The sequence below is a fragment of the Balaenoptera acutorostrata genome, chromosome 8 (genome assembly GCF_949987535.1).
Source record: "Balaenoptera acutorostrata chromosome 8, mBalAcu1.1, whole genome shotgun sequence".
Taxonomy (NCBI): Eukaryota; Metazoa; Chordata; class Mammalia; order Artiodactyla; family Balaenopteridae; genus Balaenoptera; species Balaenoptera acutorostrata.
In genome coordinates this window covers 11,418,940-11,445,633 of record NC_080071.1, presented here as the reverse complement: position 1 = coordinate 11,445,633, position 26,694 = coordinate 11,418,940, and the positions used below count along the sequence as shown (strand labels likewise).

The window sequence follows — 26,694 nt, the reverse complement described above, 5'->3', positions numbered from 1 at the left end:
TAAATGTTGGTCTTTTCCATTATAGATAAATTAAAATACATCATTAATAAAATACGTACACTTTGCAATATGAACTTAGACCTGAAACAAAGTAAGTTGAGGTAAGGGGTATCAAAATTGAAAGATATAATACAATGAGACTAACAATGCCTCATCTAAATGATTGAAGGTATGCATAATAAATATAGTGTATTTTTAAATAGTTACTGATTTTATGTAACCTTAATCTGCTAAATGCATAAGATTAAATTTTCATTTGTTTGGGATTATCTAAAAAGGAATATGAGTCATTGAAAAGCTGGAAGCCCCTTTGGAATAAGAATCCTGTTAAACACGTAAAAAATAGTTTCATGAGATTCCTTAGACTAAGAATATCAAGAAGGCACTAATCATTTCAATTATCATCTTCACCTTACATTCTTTTTAACAGAAGAGGTCAATGAACAGTTCTTCATTAAATACTGACATCAAAACATAACACATAACACAAGTTGTGGAGAATGGCAGGTAAAAGTAGTGACACCAGGAAGGAAAACACCTGATTTTACTATCAGCAACAAAGACATGTAGGTCATAACGCCTTTCCAGCATGGCGGTATAACACAGTCTATATATATCTACACAATAGATTATTAAAAGCCTCAGCAGTTTTCCCACTTCCAGTAGCAATCTGGTTTTAAAAGCCCACTGTTTTCATAGCTGAATAATATTGTCTCTACAATCATCTTTTATTTCCTCCCTGTCATTTCCCACCAATCTCTCAAATTGTTATTGTTGGGTTTTGGGTATTCTTTCTATTATTTTTATGGTCAAATTTTCTGATGTCTCAATGATTTTCTCTCTATAGTGCTTCCTTACAGTTTTTTGTAACAATTTCTGAGGACTCTACTGAAGTAAAATATAGTTCTTTCTAATGTGTCTACTTTTAAATAAATTTGTCTCCTTCATTAATAGCGGATAAAGAGATACCATAATGTCAATGGTAAAAACAATGGTTTAGCTCTCCAAGAAGACTGTAAAATAATTTCAAGATCAAAAATTCTAGAAATCAGGTTTTCAAGCCTTTTTTATTGGAAAACTTAAATTATTACCTTTTTAAAAAAGGGAGTAGCCAATATCCATTTATGAATTTTTTCAAACAAATAATAATAAAGGATAGCAAACTAGGATAAGAAAACACATTAGAAGACAGCTTTCTACTTCATACAACTTCTAGTTACCTTTTGCTATCCATTCACCTATTTCTGGTCAGCAGAAAGAACAAAAAAATCCATGTATTTCTGCCTTTATTTTTGGGTTTTCCAAATGAGCTTCATTTACCTGAACACAAACAAGAGCTAGGGGAAACAGCTTTTATATTGGCATAGACCAAGTACATGTCTCATGAACCAGGAAATCCTGCCTTCTATGGCTTCTTTTGTAGTTTCGAGTCCAATGGTTATAGAACCAACTGAAAGTCGAACAAAATTCAAAATGACACAGGTTGACAACAGATAACGGAAACACATGGAATCCTCTTGGCTGTTATTTTTTCTAAGAGACAAATCCCTAGCATTCTGTAAATAAAGTTATAAATACTAAAGAAATGATGAGAATTTCACAATGGGGAAAGGATCATTTCTTATCATAATAAATATTTTGGTATAAATTTTTAAAAAAACGTATAAAAGTTTAGTACCTTTGGGTACTTTTTTCTAATAAAACCATACCTGCTTCAGAACTTGTTTGATTATAGCTGCTAACAATGCTGTTTGGTATCACTGGAGTGGAGGACGTTGAAATTCTTGACTGAGGTGGATTGGGATGTAATGAATTTCCTAAGGCCATGCCCGACTGACTGAGCATCCCACAGTTCCCGCTAGCCTGAATCTGATTTATTAAACCTGCAAGATGGTGGTTTGGGACTGGACTGTTACTGTGAACAAAGTTAGTGTTTGCATTGTGGCAGTGCACGGCTTCCCCTCTTAAAGGTACGTCCTGTGTCAGTGGATTCTGAAGACTACTGGAGTTCACACTGGGGTCTGTAAAATGCAGCTGGTTAGCAGAGCAAGGCAAAGCAGTATTTGAGCGCCCACAACCCGGGCTACTATTGCTACTCAAGTGAGAGCTTTGACAACTCATAGACTGTAGTAACTGAGACATTGAACTGATGGGAAACGACCCCTGACCCTGCTTCCTTAGCAAGTCGGGTCCAGGTTTAGGAACTGCAGAACTATCCATTTGAGACTGTCTGAGCAAACTCAACACTGTGGTAGGTGGCTGTTTTCTTTTCCGCAGTGAGTCTTTTTGCTGAGACATCAGCTTATCTCTTAGTGCTGCTCGACCACTTTGCCCTTCACCTGTTGGGAGAAGCATGTTGGCAGCAGGAGGGAACATGGTGTTTAAAGTGCTATGTCCTTCAGTGTTGCCACTGCCAGCAACAGCTCCAGAATTGCTACTGCTGCTACTGTTGTTACCAGCAAGTTTGTTTTGATTTGCTAGCTGTGCTTTGGCTGCTGCTGAGAGTAAACTACTTGCTGGAAAGGAGGCAGCATTGTGCTGGTTCAAGATCTGATTTAAAGGCATTCCCAGCAAACCAGGCTGACTCTTTACAGAACCGCTTCCGGCAGATGCAGTAGGAAAAGCTGCACTGCTTGGGGTATTTAGTACATTACTCATTCCAGCAATTAATGGGTTAGGGATATCCTTGTACTGATGATGTCCATCGGACTTGGTAGAAGGGCTTGATGGCATTGATGGCCTTGGGGACCCTATTGTTGACCTTGGTGACCTGGGTGGAACCTTAATACCACTACAAGTGGCCTGGGGTCCTAGAGGTGGCATCATGAAATTTCCGTGATCTGATGATGTGGAAGATGAGCGTGATCTTTGGGGCGATGCCTCAATCCTTCCAATTCCAGTCCCCATCATGTGCACTGGGGATGTCACTGGAGAAGGGGACAGGGAGGTTGAAGCTGAATGCTGAACTCTTTGTACATGACTCCCATGATTCATGTGGCCAGGTTTTACGGTTGGCAAAGGGAGATTACTTGGCAAAGGAACAACAGCAGGAGGCATGCTTACATTCATCACAGGTACCTGAGAGTGGACATTTGAATGGAAACTAGTTGGATTAATAATAACAGGGTTCTGATTCACCGGTTTACTAGGAATAGGGTCAAGAATGCCAAGTGGATCTTTCTCAGATGTTAATGGCTTTTTCTGAAGAGCACAAGAAGGTGGAGGAGGGGGAGGTGGGCCTTGGGGTGGTTTGTGATGGAACATTGCTCGTGGTATTTCCATATTAGTTGAAAAATTACACATTGGTTTTTTCATTACTGGACTCTTTGTAGTCAAGGTTGGGGAAAGAGGTATATTAGTCCTTCCAGCCATTGCACAGGATGACTGTACAGGAGAACCGTGTAGCATTACTGAAGGTGGAGAAAGAGGAGTCCTATTCAGGTGAATAGGACTAGAATTGGGAGCTCCATGAAAACCAGGATTATTTCTTGTGAAAACATCAGGGCTTCCAAGTGGGTCAGTCCTTGGAGAGATTGAGCCATCTCCATATATCTGGGAACCTGACGACGCTGGGCTGGGCAGGCCTCCATGGCTGCCACGGAAGGGAGATTTCTGTCCGTGTTCACTGCTGCCCAATCTCTGCCGGGGGTAGACAGGGTGGAGTTCTTGTTGCTGGCTTCCAGGCAGTTCTTGTACATATAGCCTTCCCATGGCATTTGATGATCCAATCATTAATTTGAAAGGATTCTTACATTCAGGCATTACAGAATTTGTAATTCCTTCGTGAGACTTATTTCTTACAGATCTTGGAGTTGCTGCCCGTGAAGGTACTACTGGAGTTGCATCTGATGTGAAAGAGAGAAAAAAAAATCTGTTAGTAGTCTCAATTCTTTTGTGTTAGGATGGCGGGAGGGAAGGAAATGAGGAAGGGAGGGCATCTGAAAAAAGAAATCTGCAAACAGAAGCTGTGACTCTTTGCAATTAAAACAAAGTTCTGTACTCTACAATAAATTTTGATTGTAAAAAATGCACATTATTCTCCCTTAGTTGACCAAAGGTTCTCAATAACTGTTCATTATGTTGTTTACCTCATGTCTGTTGAGAAAGGATGGGGATCTGAATCTGTACATACTGACATTAGTCATTCTAATAATATTTATAATATGTAAAATCAAGAATGACAGCCCAGATGGAAATGATGATGGTATTATTTTTTGGATTTGAATTTTTTAAGAACACAATTACAGTAGAAAATGGTAATCTGTGTGGCATAATATTTTCTTGAGTAATTTAAATGAATTGCCATTTTCACCAGAAAATTTGTTGCCCGATAAAGGTTTCTATAACCTTACTAAAACCTCCTCGGGACAGCTACAAAAACTCTTCCTCATCCCAACATTTTCATTGTGAGAGTAACAGAGTCTTAATTTTTGTGAATTAAGTAAATAAGATTCTGAATCTTTTACAAAGGGAGTGATAACAACAGTAAATACAGTGAAGTTAAACAATCATGCTGAACTTCATATCAAGTTTGTAATACTTTAACACTTCAATTTCTTTGCCATTAATTAGTCATTGTTGTAAAACCAGCCTCAGTCAACCAAATTAGGTAAAAGACTGCAATTCTTTTATTAGGATAGAATTCTTATGCAAAATTTAATCAGAGTGCAAAAATCTTCAGTACTGGGCTCCAATTGAGTATTCTCTTTTTACAGAGTGCATTGCTCCCTCACTGGCTTTTTGGAATCCCTTCAGTTCTTTCAGAGATCAGACAGAATAAAGGCAACAAAAGCAACCTGGTTCATCATACAGAATTTTCATTTGATCATGTCAGAATTCTAGGTTTAAGGTTTTTTAGCCCCTAAGGAAGTTTAACTATTTTATAAGGTTGTGACTTCTAAAACAGGGATGGCAAATAAAATTAGTTTCATACACCAATTCCCATCAACTGGTGGTGGCTGCTTAGAGAGCTATGTTGAAAAGTGTGCTGAGCTCGAGCTGGACTCCATGAGAAAATGCCAATGAGTCTATTAGAAGCACAGGAGATGAGAGTGGTACTATTCATACTATACATTGGCCATCCCAATTCTTAGACTTACAGCATATCAGCAAGTATACTTGGATTCATTTGCAATCAGAGGTATATTTACTTAAATGGATAATTACACATTTAAGATAAATAAACTTCTCCTACCTGCTGAGTAGTATACAGGTCAAATCATAACACAACAATTTCTAAGTCAGTGGTTCTCAACTTGGGATAAACAGAAGTCTTGGTAGGGTACAATCAAAAAGTAAGAGAATGTATTGAACGTATATTTTTCTTGGGAAATGTGGGCTTTCTGTTTCTGGCATGGTAGAGACTCTTTGACAGAGTGATTTCTGTACATAATACAGTATATGAAAAGTTGAGAACCAATCATAAAAGAAAATTGCAGCAGATAAACTCAACTGAATTCATTTTCTTGTTAAAGAAAGCTTTTTTTAAAGTTTGTAATCAAGGAAATAATATATGAAAAATATTTGGGGCACTGAGCTTGGCATATAGTGAGAACACAGTTGTCTGTATTAACATCACTAACATTATTATGGGATTGACTGTGTCCTCTTTAGTAATAAAACCACCACCAAGTTGTGTCTTTTCTTGTTCATTTATATAGCTATCTACAATTCAATGATTAAAAATATAGACACTGGCATTTTTACATTCAACAGAATTTAGAAAGTAGCTGTCGTTTAGAAAGGATTTCTTCCATACTGGGGAAAAATAGTTACCATCTTTAAAATAAAAGGAATACCAAACAGATAAACAAACAGAAGTCATACTGCTCTTATGTTGCAGTTAGGAACTAAAGTATTATAAGAGATGGCAAATGTAAATGCTAGGTACTCATCAAGTGCTTTTGTGTATATTAAATAGACCTTTCGAAAGAGGTGTTGTATGTTTATGCATGTAAAATAAAGAGGTGAAAACTACTACATGAGTCTTCTTAATCTTTATTTAAATCCCAACCTTTTAATATAATTTAAAATTAGAAAATTGAAATAAATGCTATGTCTGAAGTTGGTAAAAGAGTAGAAATTAATCCAATAAAGTATATCATTTTAAAAGGGGATGGAGATATACCTCTTATACCTATACTAGTTAAATATTTACCTTTAATTTCAATAATGAAACTTGTATGTATAGAGTAGGACAAAGGACCTAGACCAAGATTCTGCTCCAATCATTAAAAAGGAAACAAGGCAGACTCTGTAGACAGAGCTGAAATGGTTTGATATGATGTGAAGTGAGAATGACAGCAGATATGAGCATGTGCAAACACATGTGTAAGGTTAAGATGCAAAAATGAAAACATACTTACATCAAGGTGGCAGGATAATGATAAATTTTAAATAATTTATTACTGTTAAATGTCTTTAAGTTGTTGCAATATCTTTTAATTTCAAAAACATAGCTCATTAAATAAAAAGAAAAATTCACTAAAATATATTTTTTTCTTACATACCTTAGTGGAGCAATTTTTGCTGATCATTCCTGTTAAAGTTTAAAGGTTAGAGGGTTATTGGAGAGGAGCTCTCTGCTAATAACTGCCAAATTTGTCTTTCTCTACCCTCTTCACATGAGTTCAAAGTGTGACTCTTTAATGACTTGTTTGGTGTCACAACTGCTTCTCTTTGTATCTAGAGCTATCAATAATTTGGCCTCAATTTACCTATGCAGGTTTAATTTTCCACTCAAGTCACATTAGTTTCCACATCATTCCTTAATTATGCTATACTCATTCTAGACAAGAATTTTCTTATTTCCCTTATGTGTCTAAATCCTACCCTTTTCCAGGGCTGGTTCAAATCCGAGTTCTACCATAAAGCTTTCTCTGATCACTACAGGTTATATTCCTCATACCTATTTTTCAGAACTCTGTAGAACAATGCTACTTATCTTTCATAAACAAATGCTTTGGTGTTCAGCTGTGTTTTATCCAGAATTATTCAATTGTTAAGTTAATTGTAATATTTTGGAGAGTTCATATTCTAGCCCTTACAAAAAGAAGTTCCTCAGCCTCAAAGTATAATTCCACAAATTACATATAAATCATAACGGGAAAATGTACCTCAATAATGGACATAACTTTAACCGAGCAATCGAACTTAATGTCATCAATACGGGATAAACTGCCATTACGTGCTTCCTAATTAGGACATAACATCACCTATGCAGTATTCCTATCAAACTATGTTTAACCTGAATATAAATATGAGGAAGCAATCAGGCAAATCCAAATTGAGGAACATCTATAAAACTGGCCTAGACTCTTCAAAAGTATCAACATCATGAAAGATTTAAAAAGACTGGGGAATTGATGTAGATTAAAGAAAAGTAATGTCTCTTTGCAGTTGCACAATCTTTGCACCCTGGATTTTAAAAAAGATTGGATTGAAAAAACTGTAAGAATATTATTAGGACAACTGGAGAAATCTGAATTTAGACTGCATATTAGATAATACTATCATAGCAGTTTTAAATTTTCTGAATGTGATAATTAGACTATGGTTTATATAAGAGAACATCCATGTGTGTTGAAATACTTAGGGGTGAATTGTCACAATATCTGCAACTCCTGAAACAAAACGTTAACTGGTAAATCTAGGGTACTCGAACTGTTCATGTAATTTTTCTGCAGCTTTGAAATTTTTAAAAAGTTCGTGTGTGCATACAAGCGTGTGTGCATGTATGTGTTGGATGGAGGTACAAAAAATTCCTGGCAAGGTGATTTGTTAGTAGGTGTTCAATATGTAGCTATTAAATGACTGAAAGAATAACACTGCCAGTTCTTGATAACATTGTTAGTTGCATTTAAGCACTTGATACTACACATTCCAATACAGCCCTAGGAAAAAGGCTACATTTGTTTCCTAAAAGCCAATGGCACTTTCTCTTTTGTTAGCTCAGCTCTATGTACCTCCATAGCATTTGTATGTGCTAATCAGTGTTTATTTTCCTCATTTAACTAAATGATTTGGATAGGAAACTTTGGGTGACAACTTCATGGGAATTTTTCAGAACTAATTTGTTATTTGCAATAAAATGATAAAACATACATAATTTTAAATGCGTTGTGCATGTTTGAAAAGTGGACTCAGAAAATGCTTGGCAAAGTGATTTCTAGTGACTCCTCCAGGAGAGGAGTGGGGGAGGAAAAATTCCTAAAACCTTCACCATATTACATACTTGTTCCTCCTCCGGGACTGGGGAGCACCAGAGAAGGATGTGGGGCTTCCATGCTTTTATGAAGTGTGGCCACTGCAATGATTTTTCTTTTATGTATGCATAGCTTTGTGACATCTTCATCTGCTTTAACATCTTCTGCAGTTCTCTGTTTCACAGCAGCTCCAGGATCAAAATTAAACACCTGGAAAAAGCACAGCCTTTGTTTAAAATATGTCTGTAAAAATATTAAGTAAAAAGATCCCCTTGTTAAAAAAAAAGTTTTGCATAGATTAACCCATAAATCTGAATAAAACTTTCTCAAGTTTTTAAATTTAAGAAAAGCAACTTTATATATAATGGAATAAATACTTCTGCTGAACTCATGGTTTTTAGTGGCAGGGTAAATAATGAAAACTATTCTAATTCTAAGATAGCCAAGATAAATATATGGAAAGGAATAGTATCTGATAATGTTCCCAATTTTAGATACTTCCTGATGTTATAACAGTACAAAAACAGATGAAGTACGGTTAAGAAACCCTAAAATCTGACATTGCTATATGCTAACTTTTTCTTTGGCTTTACTTTATTGCTATATTAATATGACCTTTTCACTGATTTAAAAAATCTACTACTCTATTTTAAAAAATATTTATTGTGTATATACTTATAAGCTGTTTCAAGTGCTTTTTTTGTGAATGAGGTGACACAAATAAAAAAGAAAAAGTTGTCTATTAATCTTTAGTTCTGTGATTGGGACTATTATAGATATCCAGAAAACAATGACATGTTTCTATAGTAAATATTTTATCATTTAAAATGATTTTACTTTTTACCTTGCAAAGGAGTAAAACAGTTTCACTTTTGGCTATGAGGGTTCAGCTTTGTAATTTAAGAAATATTTGTGGCAGATTTATCAACACCAGTGCTAAAAATAACATTGCAGACTGAGCAGGAGGGCAAAAAATACTGCACTATTAAATAGTAAGCATGGGTATAGCTCTAATAAAACGGTGCAAAAGAGGTTTTGATGAAATATTTAATATGAATATAGGTTTGTCACCTTTGAAAATGACTCTTGGACTTGAACTATTTTCCACAATCTTTAAGCATTCCAAAATGCATGCAAAAGATATATAATTTAAGACTTTAAAATATATAAATGATTGGAGAAGTAATATAAAAATGAAATGCCAAATGAGAAAAGCAAATATATGAAACACCTAAAAAATGAAAAATTGCTGATTACATCTATCGCGAAATGGTTACCTTGGGAAGAATAAGAGGACATTCCAAGCCACACTTGCATGTTCCGTCAGTAAGCAGGTATGTTTTAACCTGCTCCAAGCAAGATAACAAAGACCCACTGGGACTGTGAAAATAGTTTAAAAAAACATCAGGAAATAATTCTGACTGCACATATTATATGAAAAACGGCATAATTTATAGTCTTACTGTCCTTCACAGGGTTTTCTCCTGTGAAACATTTTCCTACTAAGGAAAAGCATTTTCTTTGTCAGTATTATGTTAGCTACTAAATTATAGCCTTTAACACTATCACTCTTTCTTCTGAACCAAAATATTTCTCAGAAAAATACAGATCTTCATAGAAAAATAAATAAAAGTATTTTGACAACCAAGAGTGGACTAAGGATGGGAAAAATGCTATTCTTAAGAAAGAGCAGGTAAGAAAGGAACAAGAAAACTACATGAAAGTAATCATTATCATTTTAAACTAGAAGATCTACTTCTAAAGCTGTTTGAGGAAAACCTGAAATTTAGGAACACGTTGGAGGTCAAACCAGAAAGTCACTAAATTTACAAAAATTCGAGCTAACAAGTTCTTCCCTTTAATCTTGGAGTCTAGAACCAAGCTGTCCCTGTGTAAAAACAGGCTTCACTTTTTCCTCCCTCATTCATTTGTTTCTTTGAAGATAGATCAGTGTGGCCCAGCTCAAATTCTACTGAAGATCCAAGCTGTACTTATAAGGATGGGGAACTCTCGAGGAGATAGGGTTTTAGGTGGCAGAAAGGTGCCTTGCAGGCCTTGTGGCTGGTGATTGGGTAGTGCTCTCAACATTACTACTCTTTGGGTCACAGAAGTTAGTATGATATGTGAATACTGATCAAATTTAAGTCTAGAAATTAGGTACTAATTCTGATGACAGGATAAGTCTCTAATGTTTATTTACAATGAGGATTAGTTTAAAATGGGCAATTTGCATTTTAGGACTTCTATTATTAATGTACTGATTTTACAGCTTGCATGCATATTATGTCTTGAAAATTATTATAAACTTTTTATTCAAGAATATCTTTTATTTATGACTATTTACCAAAACTTTCACTTAAGCCATCTGATAAAGTTTATCCAGAAACGATTCTCTCCACTTCATAAACAAAGCTTTACATTACCGGGGGTAGACTATTCTGCTTCTACAAAAACACAGGTAGTAGTTTGGTGTCTATAAATAAACCAGCTTTAAAATGCAATTCATATTTTATTTATGGACAATCATATAAGTGACTTACGCATGTAGAAAATAACAATGAAAATCCTCAACTTTGTTAACTCTTTCATTTATTTGGGCTAACAATTTTTTTCAGATGATATGCAAAGAATAATAATTCCCATATTACAGACTGGAGTTCCACCCTAGCGGTAGGGGCAGCAAGATGTTTTTGGAGGTCTGGTAATTTTGATAAAACAAAATCACTAGTTATGTGAAGAATTCATGAATTTTATGAAAAGAAACTGCCTAACGTGTTACAGTTAAAAAAAGTGTATGAGTGAATCCTAGAGGCAGTTAATTGTGAAATTAAACTTGAAGACAAGAATTCCTGAATTCTATCAGAGTACTCTACTCTAGACACTTTAAAAACACTTCCTCTCAATCAGTCAGTTGGGTTCTTTCCTTTAGTTGCAGCTCTTTAATTAACTTTTGGGAGTAATAATTAACATAAAAATAGTTACAAGTCTTATGGCATAGATAAAGCTTAGAAGATTGGAAGCAGGTGGGAAATTTAATGTGCAGCCTCAATGCCACCCTGAGGCAGGAGCAGCTGGAGACTAACCTAAAAATTATAAGCAAACTGCACATTGCAAAGGAAGCTATAGAAGGAGGGCTAGCCTCTTATACATGCTCAAGTAGTAATTTAACCAGTTATATACAAACAAATCAAACCCATGCTGGCTGAATTTATTTGAAGGTGTCTTACCTTATCTGGCAAAGTTAGTTTCCAAAATAATCCTTAGTGTACAGATTTGGATTGGGAGAATTCAAACTAACTCATACTAACAGATAGTAAAGTCTACTCAGACTTGGAAAAGTCATGAGCAAGATAATTGACAGATTCCCAGACTTAATTTGCTTTAACCTAACTCTCAGCAACCTGAAAAGCTGATTTATCTTTCATAGGGATAAAGATGAAGTAAAACAAAAACAAAACAAACAAAATCCCCCAAAAACTAAATTATCAAGATTTTTGGAGTTATTTGCTCTAAGCTGAATATATTTGCTCCTTACAGACTAGAAAAACCATAAATATGAACATAACACCGATATCTTGCTATATTATTGATACATTGATAACAAAGTATTTCTGGCAGTTTGTTAACAGCATTGGCAATAGAAACACTTTGAGAAAGTTATTCTGTGTGTCCTCATCCATCTAAGCTACCATGGGGTGAGCTCCACATTCCCCGCTTTCTTATCCCTTCACTTCAATTAATATAGAGCATATCTTGAATATTACAGAAACAAAAAACACGTGTGCAAAAGAATTTCAATTGGTCATTAAGTTTACCTCAAGAAATACCTTCCACAAGACAAACAAACCAACCAACCAACCAACCCAGGACAGAATCTGAACTGACAGTAGAGTTGTTATAGTATGAAATCATTTGGGTTTATATAATGGAAAATTCCTCATTTATATAAATACATCTTTGCACAAATGAGAATTCCATTGAAGCTGAGATACAAATAACCACAATGAAAGTAACAGCATTAATGTAATGATGCAATGTGATATCTTTTAAAAAGTTCTCTTTGTAATAGTTTTGCTTATTACATCACAAAGATTTATGGTATTCTAATCATATACTTACTGATAAACTACAAAGTAAGGAACTTAAGTGCCAATTATTTAATAATAAGACTAAAATTTCTTGCCAACAGTTCAGTTACTTCATTCAAGTTGTTCAACATAATAAAGGCTGCCAAAATTTAAAAGAGCAGGCATTTATATGTAATTTGTATGATTTTTACTTGTGAGATGACTTCATCATGACTTTTTCTTTTACTATTATATGCAGGGAATAGATTAAAAACTGCACAGAAAAAATAGGGAAATTATTTTTGGTTAATATCAGGCATTAAGAAACTAATAATTGAAACTGCCTATAGATAAAAACACTTAACCTTACATCAGAATAGCCAGCTGAAGCACTATGAAGGACACAATAATATTGTCAGGAGACATCGGGTCTGTTTTCAGTATTTTACATTCTCCTGTGAATATGGTAATGACGCTCATGTGTTTCTTTTAGAAATCTTCCTATTTTTCTTTATCCTTGTTAGAGAGATAAGCAGGATGACATTTTATATAATCACAATGCATAAAAATCCTCTCTTGTAACCTAAGGCAATTTACATCGCAAAACAGTACAGAATAAAAAACACTTAAATATTTCCAGCACGAAAATCATTTATTCAAATTGATTTCAGGTGCTGTCAGTTACAATATTTACACTCTCAGAGCAACAGACTGTACCTCCTTCATCTGGGGACCACAAACTTGGAGGTAGCGCAGGTAATAATAAGGGCTCACCTGACATAAAGCACTCCATTTTGATCCACACGACGCTGCCAACCCACAGGAACTTGTATAGCTGGAAGACCTCCATCCTTGTCCCCTCCGTCACACTCCTTGCCTCCATTCATTTTCTGTGTCTGCTTGGGACTCCCCAAAGATATCAGCAATAAGATGATATCCTTATATTACAGGGCATCATGGCCTTCAAAAATGGCCAACGCAGCACAGTTTTCCCCAGACTGTACAAAATGCATTGGGAAGCTTCGGCTCAGTTTGGAACCAAGTCCTTGAAATCTGCCATTGTAGAAAAAATCAGTTTCCCATTATAATCTACATTAAATAATCAATATTTAATTCCTAAGGATGGTCTACATGGGTAAAAACAAGTGCTTCTGACTAAGGAAAATCATATACATCAATGCTGGTACCTGTCTGAAGTGGGGGAGGGGAGGAGTGTAAGTTTTTAGTTCAACATTTTGTCTTGAACCTTGATGTTGGACTAAAATAACCTCTATTGTTTAGAAACTGTTCTCATTTTTACAGTGTGAGTCAGTTAATATTTCCAGGTACTACCCGCCTTTATAGGCCACATTCTTTAAACTTTCTCTTCATCTTCCAATCTGAATCCAAGATGTTGCAGGTTGGTTCATCTGATGTTTTCATGTCTTCAAAATTCCAATAATGTAGCCTGAAACATATGTAAATATGTAAACACTACATTTAATAATGAAAAACTGAGAAGCTGCACACTGTTTTTCTTTTTTTTTAACATCTTTATTGGAATATAACTGCTTTACAATGGTGTGTTAGTTTCTGCTGTATAACAAAGTGAATCAGCTGTAAGTATACATATATCCCCACAACCCCTCCCTCTTGCATCTCCCTCCCACCCTCCCTATCCCACTCCTCTAGGAGGTCACAAAGCACAGAGCTGATCTCCCTGTGCTATGTGGCTGCTTCCCACTAGCTACCTGTTTTACATTTGGTAGTGTCTATATGTCAATGCTACTCTCTCACTTCGTCCCAGCTTACCCTTCCCCCTCCCCGTGTCCTCAAGTCCATTCTCTATGTCTGCATCTTTATTCCTGTCCTGTCCCTAGGTTCACCAGAACCATTTTTGTTTGTTTGTTTTTAGATTCCATATATATGTGTTAGCATACAGTATTTGTTTTTCTTTCTGACTTACTTCACTCTGTATGACAGTCTCTAGGTCCATCCACCTCACTACAAATAGTTCAATTTTGTTTCTTTTTATGGCTGAGTAATATTCCATTGTATATATGTGCCACATCTTCTTTATCCATTCATCTGTCGATGGAAACTTAAGTTGCTTCTATGTCTTGGCTACTGTAAATAGTGCTGCAGTGAACATTGTGGTACATGTCTCCTTTTGAATTACAGTTTTCTCAGGGTATATGCCCAGTAGTGGGATTGCTGGATCATATGGTAGTTCCATTTTTGGTTTTTTAAGGAACCTCCATACTGTTCTAAGCTGTACACTTTTAAAAACAGAATAAACTGGTAAGTGTACTAAACCACTTTGATGTCCTCTGCTGTCAAAATCACATGTCAAACTCAACGTGTTTTCTTCTTCCAACTTGATCCACTTACTCCAGTTAAAACAGTTTGCTTGCTCTTGCAACTTTCTAATTACTAGAGATAGACCCATAATTATGGCATTACACATATACACACACAACCTCCTTCTAACTGACAATAAAAACATATTTACACACAACCTCCTTCTAACTGACAATAAAAACATATTTATCACCTCTTATGACCTGACAACTAGAAAGTTGTGTGTTAATCCAATCACTTTTTTTTTTTTTTTTTTGGCCATGTGGCATGTAGGATCTTAGTTCCCCGACCAGGGATTGAACCCACATCCCCTGCATTGGGAGCAAGGAGTCTTAACCACTGGACTGCCAGGGAAGTTCCTCAAAAACTGTGTTAAATGACTTAAGATTCATATCATAATATTAAAACTTTAAAAAATTTAAATAAAAATTAATATTTTAGATTGTTTGCATGTATAACTCAATCAACACATAGTGTAAGTATACACAAAACTACTCAATCTGCATTCTTAAAAGTCTACATATTTAAGTTGGCCCCAAATCTATTTTTAGATCTCTTCATTGGGAAAGCAAGAGAATGCTTTATAGTAAAAGGCATCATGATTCAGGCATACACCTTATTGCAGCCTTGGCTCTGAGGCAGATTAAAGGTGTTGTAATGAAGCAAATACTAATATAGCTGAAAGTCAGGAACCGTGGGGATGGGTGTGGGAAGCACTGGCAGGCAATGGGAAAACCAGCAAAAATTTATTGGGAAAAATGTGGGGTGTAAAGGATAGTGCCAAGTAGTACATTCTCAGTGGTGACTCAAGGTGCTAATTTGCATTTCTGGGCCCACTCCACTGGGTCTATGCCTCTCAAAGAAATGACCTGCTTGCAGGCACAGCTTCCTATTTCTGTCTCCCATTCACCGACCCCTGCTGATCACATATGTGTTTTATTCATGTTTCATTTAACAGTTAATGAGTGGCTATTATGTACGAGGCACTATGTTATGTGCTGGATTACAAAGACGGTAAGACCCCAGTTTATCCAAAGCCCCAGGAAATATTTGTGTTTGGCACTAAAGAGGTGCTGAGGGACTTCCCTGGTGGTCCAGTGGTTAAGACTCTGCACTTCCACTTCAGGGGGTGAGAGTTCCATCCCTGGTCAGGGAAGTAAGATCCTGAAGGTGGTGTGGCAAAAAAAAAAAAAAAAAAAAAAAAAAAAAAAAAGCTGCTGAGTGGAGAAGAACAGAAAGGGAAGAGGCAGGGAGTGGGACGAGAAAGGATGGAGAGAGCAAGGAAGGGACAGTTCCTGTCCTCAAGAAGTTTCCAGCCTAGTGGAGTTCCCGGTGCTAGTGAAAGATGTGACAGAGATAAGAATTTTGTGTGATCCTGGACTCCCAGTTTGGCCAAATAGCAACAGACCCCGATGAGAAAAACTTTTTTTTTACAGTCCTTTTTCATGCTCATTTTATTACCTTGCTTTTTCCTAAAGAAATCTCTTCCGTGATCCGTGGTCTTTAGATTGGACCAGCTCTCATTTTCCTCACTTTCAAGCTTTCTGACCTTTTGACGCCTATTTCTTTCTTTTTTGTCTGCCTGCTCTTGCGTGTGACTCCAACTTCCCCAAGACTGACTGGCTCACTCCATTAAGTAATTTGTAGATCTGCCAGATAATAACATTGGATTCATTTCTGCCACATGTCTCCCTCATATTTCAATAATCAAAAATACAAATATCTGACGGCTGGGTTTTGCTTAGACCAGCAGTTCTCAAAGCATGGTCCTGCGACAAGCATCATTATTGTTACTGACATCTGGGAACATGTCAGAAATACAATTCACAGGACTGACCCCATACTTTCTAAATTAGAAACTCTGGGGTCAGTCTGTTTTTTTTTTTTTTTTTTAATAGCTACTTTATTTATTTCTTTTATTTTTGGCTGTGTTGGGTCTTCAGTTCGTGCGAGGGCTTTCTCTAGTTACAGCAAGTGGGGGCCACTCTTCATCGCGGTACGGGGACCGCTCTTCATCGCGGTGCGCGGGCCTTTCACTATCGCGGCCCCTCCCGTTGCAGGGCACAGGCTCCAGACGCGCAGGCTCAGTAGTTGTGGCTCACGGGCCCAGCTGCTCCGTGGCATGTGGGATCTTCCCAGACCAGGGCTCGAACCCGTGTCCCCTGCATTAGCAGGCAGATTCTCAACCACTGCGCCACCAGGGAAGCCCCCGCAGTCTGTTTTTTAACAAGCCCTCTAGGTGATTCTAATGCATGCTCAAGCTTGAGACCCACTGGCTTAGACTAATGCCCCTGCTTTCCCTCCCTGGACATGACCGGTTTTACATTTCTACACCATGCAGGCAGCCAGCCCGCTACTTCCTTTTGTTCCTGGGAGGGTCATCCTTTTTTTGGCTGATACTTCACTGTTCTAGAGGCAGCTCAGTTGTAAGGGCCTTAGGAACCCCTCATGCAGCTGAGGTCCAGTAACTATATAGTTATCATCTATTTATCTCTAAGTGGCATTGATTTCCTCAACATTCATTTTGTAAATTTGGAAAATTCAGAGATGTTTGAGACGAAAATTAAAATTGAACTATAATCTCACTGTTGAATCATAACCACTGCAAACATGGATGACTTTCTTTCAGTCATGGTTTTTGGAAATTTTTAAAAGCACACATATGTATGGAAATATGTTAATATAAATGTTTCAGACATTACAGGAAACTTCTAAAAATCTTATATGTTCTGGTATAATGTTATAAGTAATAATCCTAGTTATTACTTTAAAATGCATATCTCAGAAATAACTAATTTTCTTGTCAACTGCATTATTATGAACTTTCATCAAATCTTTAACCATGGTCATTTTTAAGTCTTTTGTCATTTACAGACAGTTCTGGGTGTACTCTGATGATTTTGCAAATATGTTCCTATAAAAGGGTTTCATCTTCAAGAAATTCATGGAAAAGACTGACAAGTACAGGTTTCTGGTAACTGACTGTACTGCTGAACTGAATGAATAAGCATTTTCAGAACTCTAATGAAAAACTGATGAACTCATAAAAGTGCTAACAAAAGATCAAGATGAAAAAAAAAAATTAATTACATGGGACTGAGTGAACTGATGAGGATGAGTATAATTTTTGTGACTTTCTGTCTGAATTAAAAAAAAAAAAATCCCACAAGGACTCAGAGGCAAAGAATATACAAATCAATTTTCACTGCAAAGTAAAGGAGCTGTTACAGTGGAGGATTACTGGACTGAATGTCAATATTATGACATAGTATGAGTGTGTTTCATGTTTGGTAATTGCAATCATTGTTGCTTTTGTTGTGGTCATCCATGTACAATGCTTGGTGTCAGTCTATCTCTTGTAAAAATAAAATACAGTGTGTGTGTGTGTGGAAAAAAAAAAAAGTCTACAAACAATAAATGCCAGAGAGAGTGTGGAGGAAAGGGAAAAAAAAAAAAAAAAGAATTTAATCTAATAAACAATGAACCACTACTCCAAATTCACAATGTAAGCATTTTGTCACTTCTGCTTATTTAAAAAAATAAAACTTTAAAAATATTACAGATGAAGTTAAATACTACCCCTTACCCCCCATCCAATTTTTCTTTTTCATCCTATTCACCTCCCCTCTGGCTTAAAGGCAACTAACATCCTTATTTTGGTCTGTATCTTTCCAGGCTATGGTTTTTTTTAAAAATAAATTTATTTATTTTATTTATTTATTTTTGGCTGCGTTGGGTCTTCGGTGCTGCGTGCGGGCTTTCTCTAGTTGCGGCGAGTGGGGGCTACTCTTCCTTGCAGTACGCGGGCTTCTCATTGCGGTGGCTTCTCTTGTTGTGGAGCACGGGCTCTAGGCATGCGGGCTTTAGTAGTTGCAGCATGCAGGCTCAGTAGCTGTGGCGCATGGGCTTAGTTGCTCCGTGGCATGTGGGATCTTCCCGGACCAGGGCTCGAACCCGTGTCCCCTGCATTGACAGGCGGATTCTTAACAACTGCGCCACCAGGGAAGCCTAAGGCTATGTTTTTATATGTTTATTCCTTATGTATATATGTAAACAATATTTGGTTTTGTTACACGTATTTTAAAGTTTTTACATAAATACTATTATACATATATATCATTCTGCAACTTGCTTTTTAAAATTCAACATTGCTTTGAGTGCTATCTCTGTTGAGATACATAGATCTATCTCTGTTGCAGATATATAGATCCAATTTGTTAATTTTAAACATTTGAATGGTATTCTAACATATGACTTTACAATTATTCATCTATTGGTATATCAATCATATTAACGTTGGGTTGTAGGGTCTGCACATTTAAACTTTAGAGGCACTGCCAAATTGCTCTCTAAAGTAGCTACACTAATTCCATTTTTTTTCTATGTATAATAGTGCCTTCTTTCCTTTAAATATTGAATTATTACCACTTTATACTTTATTTTCACCTTGAGCATTTTACTATGGCATTAAATATTTTTCCAAAATATGACTTTTAATTGCTTAGAATTTTCTTGGACAGAGGTTTATAATTTATTTACTTACTTCCCTTTTGTGGACATAGATTTTCTCCTAAATTTTCACAATTACAAATAAATCCAAGGTAAATATCTCTGTACATAAATCTATGGCCATTTTGATAATTCACTTAGAAGTATTTGCTAAAATAGAATTGCATAATTTTAGGGCCTTTGATAAATTTCCTAAAGCGCCAAGAGGGTAGTTTTAGGAAAACATTTCAGGCCATGCTTCTCAAACTTTGGAAATCCATGCATGCCCTCTCTTGCTGAATATTAAAATCTATTCTATTTGCCTCCGAGGTTCTGATAACTTTATCTTCTATATAGACCAATCATTCAAGATTTAGTCAAGTTTTATTTTTATAGTTTATGATAAAAACACCAGTTTCTCCTCTTTTCCAAATTTAACATAAAAACTACATATCCACAACATTTTCCCTTCCCCCCTTCCCCAAAGATTTCATTATGACCCAGCCTGTTTATATGGCTTGGTTCAAGCCCAGTAGACACAGGTTAAAACAGAAAAGATATTGTAATAGGAAAGGCACCTCCATCTCACTAATACTAAAGATCAGGGATAGATCTTATACTTAGAACATAATTTGAATTTATTTCACAAACATTTCTGGTAGCAATAACAAAATTCACAAAGGGGTGTGCGTGTGTGTGTGTGTGTGTGTGTGTGTGTGTATGCGTTCTGAGAATATCTGCCACCATTCTACCAACGATTTCATTTTCCAACCACCTTTCAATATGCAAATTAGTCTATGAGAGTTGACTTTTGGTGAATTGAATTTTAGTGACCTGATTCACTTCTCTGCATTGGCTTCATTCAGAATTCACATTAGATGTCACCTCCTCAAGGAGACTACACTGTAAATCCTAGGTATTCTCTGAAACTTTGTTAATTCACTGATACCTCTTATCACCCGATTTTTTTCTTATCATTTTTTGTTTGTTTATTGCCTATCTCTCCCCACAGGGATGTAAACTCCTCACAGCAGGGACTTGTTTCTCTAGGTTCCTCCAATAGTCCCACTTCCTGGTGTAGAACCCCTGGCCTACAGGAGGTGCTTAAATACTTGATGAAGACTAGTTACAAGTTACTACAATGGCTACATTCTAGTTAGCCAATACAGTTTTATATTTTGATTTTTACGTAGGCCTGTGAAGTTTTAGCAACACAGGCGTCTAAAATGAAAGAAAAGTTTTTAAAAGAAGTCAATAGAAGCCGGTGACTATGCATGTTGACAAAAAATACAAAGGATTTTATTAGGATTGCTCTAGATTTGTCCCTAATGATCTCAAAATCTCTGAGTAATAACTTCTGTGTAGCAAAAGTATGATAGGGCTTCTAAAAAAAACAATATGCTAACTTTATACTTTATTTGTAAAGTGCATCAGAGTTTTATTTAAATGGTTTATATACACACTTTAATTGGATTAATAATGGAACCACTAAAATAGATGAATGCAACCATATAAAAATGAAACTTGTATTTCCACAGGATGATAATTAATGCAATAGACCTTTTTTCTCTATCTGCTTTACTGACATTCTTGTCAACCTAAGAATAAATTCACTATGTTATGCAGTGATAAGTGTATATTTTAAAAGTTACACCCAAAACACCATGCAGACTAAGTATCAGAGAATATGACATCATGAAAATAAGTAGGTAATCTTCATAAATCTTTCTGAATAACATCAAACATCATACATTCTTCTGAATAATGTCACACAAACTTGATTAATGGTAAAAATAATGAATTGATTTTTAAGTCATGTGATATTATGAGTAAATTCTATTAATATGTTTATAATGACATCACGCATTAATCTTGTGCTCAGGGCCATTACTTGGATACACAGTAGGACAGAATGAATCCTGAATGATCTATTGATTTACCAAGGTGAGACGATGTAAATTAGATAAAACACCAATATTTAATGTTATATAAGTATAAATTATCATTTGTACTTTTTATACAATGATTATAAACTTAACTCATGAAATATTCAAAGTTAAGAAGTCTCCAGTAAATCAACTCTATACTTCAATAAAAAAATTTAAAATAATAAAAAAAGAAGTCTCCTCCATTCTGACATTTGCAAGGATGAATGCCTCATGTTCTCCAATTGAGAAAAAAAAGGCTCACATAAAACCTACCTCTATACTTAAATTCCAAAACAATATGTACACGCAACAACAGGTATAATTGGATTAAGAAATAACATAAGCATTAGCATTTTGAAGACTAATGTCTGAGTGGCTACAACGTTATCATTTGATTGGGTAATGAATGGATATACTCATCATCTTTCCATCATTATTAAGTTAAATTATGCTTGTTAGGGTAACCCTGAATGACATTTCCCTTTTCAGTGATCTTTCATCCTCATATCAATTATTTAAACAGTTCCTTAAAAGTACTTAGCCAGCATTCCCATCCAACCTTTCCATCTGTTTCACCTTTCACCTATTTACTCAAGCTATGCATTTTTATTTATGAGCACACTTATCTTACAGTTATATCTTCTTTCATTTAAAAAAAAAAACCTTCCAAAAAGTAGTCTCATTTTAACTCTGGTTATTATTTTCATTTGGTTCTTATATTCACTGTGCAGCCACCTCTTCCAAAACATGCCTCTCAGATACATCTTTTGTAAGAGACCTAATGCCTCTGCCAGGCTCTACTTACTCACCCCAAAGTACCCCAGTACATTTACACCTGTTTTATACAGTTGTATCAGGATACCACAAGCACATCTTTCCTGCTCTCATCACTAAAACTCTCTAGTTTCAAACGTCCTTGCCCTTTCAGGGCAGAAGAGTGTAAACATTCAAAAACTGTGCATGAGGATCACATTCACGTGGAAGGTTACATTTTTTCACGAACTCTGAAGGTATAGGGATAGGCTCCTGAGAATGAGGCCTGTCCTCAGAGTCAAGGTAACAAGCATCCTGACCTATGCCCATCTATGGTCAGGAGGATTACTTACACAGGCCGTTTCATGTTACCAACGTTTAGCAACTTACACATTCTCGGCCCATGGAAGCCTTTGGAGAACTAAGTGCTGAATGTAGTAGACTGCAACTGGCCACAAATATTTTGTAGTTCCTTCCGTCAGGAATTGGGATTTATTTCTCTGTGGAGAGAGAAAAGTCCAGCTGGTCCAGCTGGTCCAGCTGAAGCCCCAGACATGTAACTGAGCCCAGCCAGCACCATGTGGAACAGGCATGAGCTGTCCCAGTTAAGCCCAGCCTAGACTTCCAACCCACAGAATCACGAGTATTATTTCAAATAGCCAAACACTATACTGGAAATGATCTAGAAGTCTAAAATAGGGTTTCATTTAAATTAAGTACAGTATTGAGATGCTATGTAGCTGTACATTTTAATAGCTTGTGACCTTGGAAAAGTTTTAAATTTCTTTCCTTATAGGGGCTTCCCTGGTGGCGCAGTGGTTGAGAATCTGCCTGCCAATGCAGGGGACACGGGTTCGAGCCCTGGTCTGGGAAGATCCCACATGCCGTGGAGCTACTAGGCCCGTGAGCCACAACTACTGAGCCTGCGCGTCTGGAGCCTGTGCTCCGCAACAAGAGAGGCCGCGACGGTGAGAGGCCCGCGCACCGCGATGAAGAGAGGCCCCCGCTTGCCACAACTAGAGAAAGCCCTTGCACAGAAACGAAGACCCAACACAGCCAAATAAATTAAAAAAAAAAAAATTTCTTTCCTTATAAATGGAGATTTTATAGAACTGTTCTGTTCTGGGGATACAATAAGTTAAAAGTCTTAAACTAGTACCTAACACATAATAAATATCTAAGTTGTTATTATTTATACATAGCTATTAAAATCATGTTATTGAAAAGGTCCATGACATTGTCAGGTGAAAAAACACATGACAAAGTTGCATGTATAGTTATAAATCTTCATTTACAAAAATGCTACTATTTATGTAGATATAGGAATAGAACAGCACTATCTTCCCCGTGCTTGTCCCTGGATAGCAGGAACATGAGTGACTTTTATTTTCTTCACTGTTTTTCTATATTTTCAAAAAAAAATTTTTTTTTCCTTTTTAAATTTTATTTATTTATTTTATTTATGGCTGTGTTGGGTCTTTGTTTCTGTGCGAGGGCTTTCTCTAGTTGCAGCAAGTGGGGGCCACTCTTCATCGCGGTGCGCGGGCCTCTCGCTGTCGCGGCCTCTCCTGTCGCGGAGCACAGGCTCCAGACGTGCAGGCTCAGTAATTGTGGCTCACGGGCCCAGCTGTTCTGCGGCATGTGGGATCTTCCCAGACCAGGGCTCGAACCCGTGTCCCCTGCATTGGCAGGCAGATTCTCAACCACTGCGCCACCAGGGAAGCCCTCAAAAAATTTTTTATAATAAAAATGTGTTGGATCTGTAATTAGGAAAACTATTATTTCCAAAAAAAGTTAAATGTTATATCCATAGAACAGCTAATTAATGTTTCCCCAATACTTAAAAGCATTAGGGAAGATTTTTATTGGAAATAGTCACAAGCTTTGTGCCTAGTATTATGCTATTATTTCTCTTTCTGTTTTAGCTAAGTGGAGAGAAAGATAGGGAGAGTCAGGAAGAATACCACATTAACCTGACTGACCTAAATAGTAGAAAGAAAAATTAAGGCTATCCCTTTGATTGGTTCTAAAATGCCTCAGGCTGTCACCCTTGCTTTTCTGCTTGCAATGTCATCTGCCATCCCCATGTTTTTCATTAAACCAACTTCTGTTTATCTCAGTTTACATGTCACTTCCTCAGAGAGGCCTTCCCTGGTTTCTCCAGTCATTATTTGGCTTTCCAGGTCTAAATTTAGTTCTCTTTATAACTTCCCCTTATAAGATTCAGGAATTCACATGCATTACTACACATAACTGAGCTTTTTCTTTGCCCTCACCATTCTACATGACTACAAAGAAAAAGCAATTGAGGCAGCTAACTTCAAGTTACAGCTTCCCTTGTGCCTTTAAAAATATAGAAGGAAAGTGAGGGTTTGTATGCACATGTAGAAAATGCTTATGATGCACTTTACTTTCTTAAAAGCCAAAAAGTGAACAATCACAGCTCCCAAATACATATTCTTTAAAAAAAAATCAGAGAACTGTTTTAAAGTATAGTAACAGGTCACACCAGAAAATTTATAAACTAATTAATAAACTCACTATAACTCTTAGGGAAAATTTATTTATGATATATTTCTGTATATTTGGCATCAAAATAGTTGGCTATTTTTGCTTTTCTATGGTATAGTAAAATTTCTCATAAAGATTATTTATAAAAAATACTTGCTTACATTTACATAATCTTTTAAAGAGTGCATTAAGCAAGTTTAAGGGGTTATTTTCACATTTTATCTGTGAATTACTAGTATTTTGGCTACTCAAGGTAGCTTAATAGGTCAAATCATTGTTAAAAAAAGAATGTATATCAATTTTTTAAAATCAAAACTGTACTAAGAATGAAACAATTGTGATTTTTGTCCATCTGGGGGTTGTACAACATATTGAAACAACTAATGTTTATGTACTCTTTTACTTAAAAAATGTTTTAGCATTCTTCAATTCACCTGGCAATGGATGCCAAATTCCTACCTGGAGTAATTAGTTCCACATAGAGGTAATGGTCCCCACCCACCCCCTGTAACACTGACAATCAAGTTACTCAAAGTAAAAATAGGAAGATTCCTCAGCCATTGAAGAAACAAATACATTGTCTCTTTATATGTATAAATATCTAGGAACACTTAAGTCTAATCAACATCTCCACCAAACATAATTAAATGTAAAGGATAACCATAGTCTAATTAATTATTTGATAAGGTTCTCAAGATGCAAGAGAAAGAAGACAGTCTCTGTGTAAATTCTAGAAGAGGGAGCCCAAAGCATACAATCTCTAAGTCCCATGATCTTTTACTGCGTTTATTTAGCTTACACATCAGGAAGGAAATGAGTAAGTAGTAATACCTGTAGATGTTTAGTGGTGGCATAAGAAAAGTGTCTCAAGGAGACTCCATCTAGCATTTGACTGCTCAGTGGAATGCTGATGGTGGCAGAGAAAATGTAGCAGCCAAAGAAAACTTATGCACAAAATGTTCAGGTTGGAGAGGAAGGTAGTTTCAATAGCACAAAACCAGGCATAGAATATTTTAGAGAACATGCTGAAGGAAAGTAAAACCTGTAGAAAATAAAGTCTGCAATTTAACAAATAGGTAAACAAAATATAAAACCAAGTTACAAACACGAGGGCTCTGGGCCAAATCCCACCTGTGGAAGTATCTGGCATGCGCACAGTTTGAGAATAATAATACAAGTGAATTAGTTGACAATATTTAAATCAAAAGACGTCACATGAAAATTTGCATTTCCTGCTTTACCTGAGAAACTGGACAATGTGGTAACACTAGGTCAGCATTCCTGCCTTGCAACAATTATCTGGAACGGAGCAGTGGCTGCTCCTTCAGAATGGACTTGGCTCTCCAGTACACTGCAGTGGCTTCCTGCTTCATTCCCACCAGCCTGGCCTCTGTAGGCACTTGGGTTTCCAACCTTCTGGAATAGAAAGGACCTTGAGGTAAGGCTTGAAGGACAGACTGTAGATCTTGACAAGAGGTACAACTTATTTCTTTTAATGACCATTTAACTTAGACTTCATTGTTTCTTCACAAGGGTAGAGGATGAACTCTCTACTCTGTAGTGGATCTTCACGCATTGTTAGTATATGAAGGAATACCAGCCGGTAAGCCAGCTAAAACCACAAGCACACATAGTCAACCTTCTTAATGAAATTGATTTGACCCTGAGACTCTGGTGATCGTTGAATTAGAGGAGTCAGAGGGTACAAAGAATGCTCATCCAACTTTAATTCTCTATCTTTCCTTCTTTCTTAACACCATTGTCAGCAATACCACATTATCATTGTTTCAGGAACTTAATTTTGGGATCAAAGAATTATGCAACCAAATTGTACATTATCATTATTGAGTTACAAAAAGACATCTTCCCCTGACTTTTAAAACTGCTTCCTTTTAGCAAATAAGGAAAAAATTTATAAGGACTTTCAAAAGTATACTTGAGACCTTATTACCCCTTACTTAATTTTCTCCTAGCCATCAGGGAGACAAGGACAAGGTTGCTCCTCAGCGTGGGTAAAATATCCTTGGTGCAGTTTAACTCATTTTGTTCTGTTTCCACAGGCATTGAACAACCCTCTAATTATCTGATGGATTTCATAGGGGCTTTGATATCATTAAGTTAGTGACTTAGATATCAGATACAGGTATTTCAATCAATGAAAACAAACCAATCAACAAACAGGTCACCGGGTTTATAAATTAAATTCTTGCAAATATCGAATCAACATTGTGAAAATGACTATACTACCCAAAGCAATGTACAGATTCAATGCAATCCCTATCAAACTAACAATGGCATTTTTCACAGAACTAGAACAAAATATTTCACAATTTGTATGGAAACACGGAAGACCCTGAATAGCCAAAACAATCTTGAGAAAGAAAAACGGAACTGGAGGAATCA

The 26,694-nt window shown here is 36.3% G+C and overlaps 1 protein-coding gene across 13 annotated transcripts in view; it reads right to left on the bottom strand.

Annotated features, from left to right (window-relative positions):
- The window catches only part of MBD5 (methyl-CpG binding domain protein 5), a 405,271-nt gene that overhangs the window by 41,040 nt on the left and 337,537 nt on the right, over positions 1-26,694 (bottom strand). For 10 of the 13 annotated variants that reach the window (XM_057551289.1, XM_057551283.1, XM_057551288.1 and 7 more), the window contains 5 exons: positions 25,533-25,707; positions 13,046-13,718; positions 9,482-9,584; positions 8,234-8,414; positions 1,710-3,845 (listed from right to left, as the gene is read on the bottom strand). In XM_057551289.1, coding sequence (XP_057407272.1) covers positions 1,710-3,845; positions 8,234-8,414; positions 9,482-9,584; positions 13,046-13,158 — 2,533 coding nt within the window. In that variant the 5' untranslated portion in view covers positions 13,159-13,718; positions 25,533-25,707. Of the gene's footprint in view, positions 1-1,709; positions 3,846-8,233; positions 8,415-9,481; positions 9,585-13,045; positions 13,719-22,170; positions 22,321-25,532; positions 25,708-26,694 lie in introns of those variants that run through there. The other 3 variants (XM_057551287.1, XM_057551284.1, XM_057551294.1) reach the window with 3 other exon arrangements.